This window comes from Dendrobates tinctorius, unplaced genomic scaffold (genome assembly GCF_039654945.1).
Source record: "Dendrobates tinctorius isolate UK_male_01 unplaced genomic scaffold, ASM3965494v1 ptg000019l, whole genome shotgun sequence".
NCBI classification, from domain to species: domain Eukaryota; kingdom Metazoa; phylum Chordata; class Amphibia; order Anura; family Dendrobatidae; genus Dendrobates; species Dendrobates tinctorius.
In genome coordinates this window covers 55,577,425-55,582,108 of record NW_027361687.1, presented here as the reverse complement: position 1 = coordinate 55,582,108, position 4,684 = coordinate 55,577,425, and the positions used below count along the sequence as shown (strand labels likewise).

Sequence of the window (4,684 nt, the reverse complement as noted above, 5' to 3'; positions counted from 1 at the left end):
AGAGGTTTTCAATGGGGTTCAGGTCTGGAGAATGGGCTGTTCATATCAAGGTTTTGATGTGGTGGTCTCTTAATTTTTGCTAGAGCTGTATATAAAAAATCTAAATCACATCAGTATTTGGTGTGAACTGCCCTTTGCTTTCAAATGCAATCAAAATATCAAATCTTCTACACTTGTACAGGAACTTGGCAGGGAAGTTGTTTCAAACATCTTGGAGAAGTAGCCACAGATCTTCTGTGTATGAGGCTTGTGAGGTTCTTGCTGTCACTTCATGTGATCTCAGAAAGACTGGATGATGTGAGGTCAGGGCCCTGTGGGAGCCATATCATTACGTCCAGAACTCCTTGTTTTTCTTTACACATAAGATAGTTCTTAATGACAATGACTGTTTGGGGTTTTTGTCTTTCTGTAGAAGAAATTTGGAGCCAAACACCTCCCAGTTATGAGCTGATAGCACTGCTGGATATCTTCCAATTTCAAAGGAATTTAAGCCTGATGTGTCTTTCAGCTACTGCAGTAAGTGTACTTGGTCAACCATTGAATCAAAGGTCATGAACATTGCCTTTTCTTGGTGGCCTCATGCTGATCAGCTGTCTGGCGCCGCAGCTGCATGTGTTGCAGCTGTTTCACTGTCACAGCACATGCATGGAGAGCCTGTTTGTTGGGCTCTCCATGCATGTGTTGTGACTGTCACACAGCAGCGACGCATGCAGCTGCGGCACCAGACAGCTGCACAGCATGAGCTATCCATGCATCTGGGTTCCCTCTGCAGCTTATTCAGTAAGTGCTATAGCTTGCCAAATAAGGAGGGAGTTGAACATATTCACTCATCTCTAGTAACAACATACATGGAGAGAAAATTATTTACACAAGTCTAAATTCACAGAAAATTTGTGGTTAGATCTTTACAACAACTTCCTTGCTAAGTTCCTGCAAGTATTCCTGGAAAGAAGAATTGATGAAGGCAAAGAATAATTACCCAATTTGGATTTCTACTTACATACAGTACTGTAAGTCTGCTTTTGAACGGTTCTAACAATGAAACTATTACTTCAGTCCATGTGGAGATGAATGTGGGAAATTGGTAAGTGGTCAACTCAGCAAGAAGGTTGCTCTAGGAGGTAGCTAAACATTTTTTTCTAGGATTACTATTCACAACATTTCCTGATTGCTATGGTTTATTATCATCTTCAAGAATCCAACTGAGAATATTTCTAGTATAGGGCTTAGCAAACAAGCGCTTCAGTAGACTCTAATCAAAAGTAGGTTTCCGAGAGCATTGTTGACCATCTTAGAAAAGTAAATATACTTGAAATTAGTCCAAAGACACATATATTCTGGCACTTCAAAATATCAGAAACAAACATTTTCGGGCCAATATACCATAACGGCACCAAAAATCATGAAGAGATCCAGTATGAGAATAAAATGTCAAATTTTATTGAAAAAATATTAAAAATACTATAAAATTACAGAAAAAAGCCCAGCAGGAGACGCTCAAAACATTCAAGCCAATTTTAATTATAGTCACACAGACAAATGTGATTCCTTGCACATAAGTAATTATAAATAATTTCCAACAAGAGTATAATATCTCTATAAATGTACGGAATATTCACACCACAGTATTAAAAAATATATTGAATATAAATCAGGCCCAATATATATATATATATATATATATATATATAACTTAATTAAATAACCTCAGTGTCAAAATAATAATAACTGAATATATCGTGGCTGAAAAAAATACAAAAATACATTGTAGTACTAGAAACCCACATTAAATTGCACCTGAATGGTCATGGCCCGATCTGATATATGCTGCAGGTTAAAATAAATGACCTCAATATCAGCAATATTGAATAGTATCACAGCTGAAAAAGTGCTAGAGGATTGCTGCATAAAACCTCAAAGGTTCAACATTAAGGTTCAAAGAATACTGTGTGGAAATAATCTGTGCCAACACTACAGGCAACTCACTCTGAATGTAATAGAAACCCACATTAAATTGCACCTGAATGATGGTAACCCAGTCTGATATATGCTGCAGACAAAAATAAATGACCTCAATGTCAGCCCAATTAAATAATATCACGGCTGAGAAAGTACTAAAGGATTGCTGCATAAATCCACAAAGGTTCAACATAAAGGAAAAAAGGGTAATACCTATGAAAACGCTGATGCCAGGTCTCTGGTGAATGTGAATGACGAGACCTCCTTCACCCCAACACGTGTTTCGCACTAGCTTCTTCTGGGGGCGTCTGTTTTGAGCACCTCCTCCTGGGTATTTTTGTAATTTTATAGTATATTAAATGTTTTTTCAATAAAATTTGATATTTTATTCTCATACTGGATCTCTTCATGATTTTTGGTGCCGTCATGGTATATTGACTTGAAAATGTTTGTTTCTCATCTTAGAAAAGTGTAAATAGAAGTAATATCTGCTAAATACTTTCAGTATCATAGCATCCTTTGTAACGAATATAATTCCATGAAGGTGGTCTCTTTTGAGAAGAATATTCTCTTTTTTATTTGGCAATCCATGTAAGTCTTGGTAATTATTACTTTAAAGAACATATGTAAACTCAAACGCAATATGTTTATTTTTCTATTTGTCAGCGTCCACCTGAATGTTATGGAACAGTTAAACCAAACTACTTCCCGGAGGTTCATCTTACTTGGGTTGTCTACTATTCCTCAGTTACAAGTCCTCTTCTTTGTCATATTTTTTGTAATGTATTTAATGACAATACTTGGAAATCTACTGTTGATTGTTGCCGTTAGGATCAGTCCAACTCTACACAGTCCCATGTACTTTTTTCTCACCAACCTTTCTTTCATTGACATCTGTTTCTCCTCATCTATTGTTCCTGTGCTCTTGATGAACACCATATCCAAAGACACAAGTATTTCCTTGTTAGGATGTGTGGCACAGATGTACATTTCCTTAACTTTGGGTGGAACAGAATGTATAATTCTTGCCTTCATGGCCTATGATAGGTTTGCCGCTATTTGTAGACCATTGCATTATAACACCATAATGAGCAAGACATTGAGTTTTTCTTTAGCTGGATTGTCATGGAGTGTTGGAATCGTTAACTCTATTGTGCAAGTCACTCTCATATTTCAGCTTTCATTCTGCAAGTGTCTCAATATCAACCACTACTTATGCGAAGGACCAGCTTTAATACGTATGTCTTGTGGAGACACCCTTCTTAGTGAGCTAGTAATGTTTATCACAGGAGGAATCATGGTCCTGTGCTCCTTTCTCTTGACTCTAATATCATATGTCCATATAATATTCAGCATTCTTAAAATCCATTCTACAGTAGGAAGGCAAAAAGCTTTCTCCACCTGCACCTCTCACCTCACCGTGGTCACCCTCTACTATGGGCCAATTATATTCATGTATCTACGGCCACACTCAAATAAGCATACACAATGCTCAGTTAATTCAGACAAGGTGATTTCTATTCTCTACACGACAGTAACTCCAATGTTGAATCCTTTAATATATAGCATGAGAAACAAGGATGTGAAAAACACCCTCATGAAATATTTGAAGAGAAAACAGCATTACTAAAATTAGTTCTTTATAGGCTTTGAGTAGCATTCTACATTTTTTGACTTAAGCCAAGACCTCCATCAATTCCTATTCTAGTCATAATGAGACAATAGACAGCCACTAATTTCTGTGATTTTAACTCTACTGTTCCGAAAGGCCTCTTTGCTTATGAAATTCATTTGTCCTAGAAATTAAAGGGACTTTTAGTTCACAGATATGTTTAAAGAGGTATCAGTATATACTAACGCATTAGTGCATATACATGGAACCAAATACATGAAACAGATTAGACTTCTGGGGTCAAAGTTGTTGGATGTTAGGTGACATATGTACAGTATATGGCACAACTATGCATCTAAGTTGGTGGACCACAATAGGACAAAGGTGTGTAGAAAGTAAAAAAAAAAATAATAACAATTGGTTTGATTTGGCCCATTGGCTAACGCGTATCTTCATCAATAGAGCAGGGTAGCTAGTGCCCACAATGACATAAAGTAAAAATAGAATTTATTTTTTAAAGGCCTGTATGGGCTCGGTCCTGGGCCCTGTATTGTTCAACATCTTTATCAACGATTTAGATGAAGGAATTGAGGGTAAACTAATTAAATTTGCTGATGACACAAAGCTAGGAGGGATAGCTAATACTAGAGAAGAGAGAGAGAGGATTCAAAAAGATTTAAATAAACTGGAGAAGTGGGCAGCAACTAACAGAATGGTTTTTAACAGGGAGAAATGCAAAGTACTACATCTGGGCAATAAAAATGAAAAAAGCATATACAGAATGGGAGGAATAGGGCTAAGTGACAGCACATGTGAAAAAGACTTGGGTATACTAATAGATCACAGACTGAATATGAGTCAACAGTGTGATGCAGCAGCAAAAAAGGCAAATGCAATTCTAGGATGTATTAACAGAAGCATACAGTCTAGATCACGTGAAGTCATTATTTCCCTCTACTCCTCTTTGGTCAGACCTCATCTGGAATATTGTGTCCAGTTTTGGGCACCACATTTTAAAAAAGACATCAACAAACTGGAGCAAGTTCAGAAAAGAGCGACCAGAATGGTGACCGGTCTGCAAACCCTGTCTTATGAGGAAAGGTTGCAGGATTT

At 37.0% G+C, this 4,684-nt stretch overlaps 1 protein-coding gene across 1 annotated transcript; it reads left to right on the top strand.

Moving 5' to 3' along the window:
- The first annotated feature begins 2,632 nt into the window (after positions 1-2,632).
- Positions 2,633-3,589, top strand: LOC141082708 (olfactory receptor 5F1-like). The gene has a single exon (XM_073566642.1). It carries the CDS (start codon positions 2,642-2,644, stop codon positions 3,587-3,589), a length of 948 nt encoding a protein of 315 aa, XP_073422743.1. The 5' UTR covers positions 2,633-2,641.
- Positions 3,590-4,684: the final 1,095 nt, after the last annotated feature.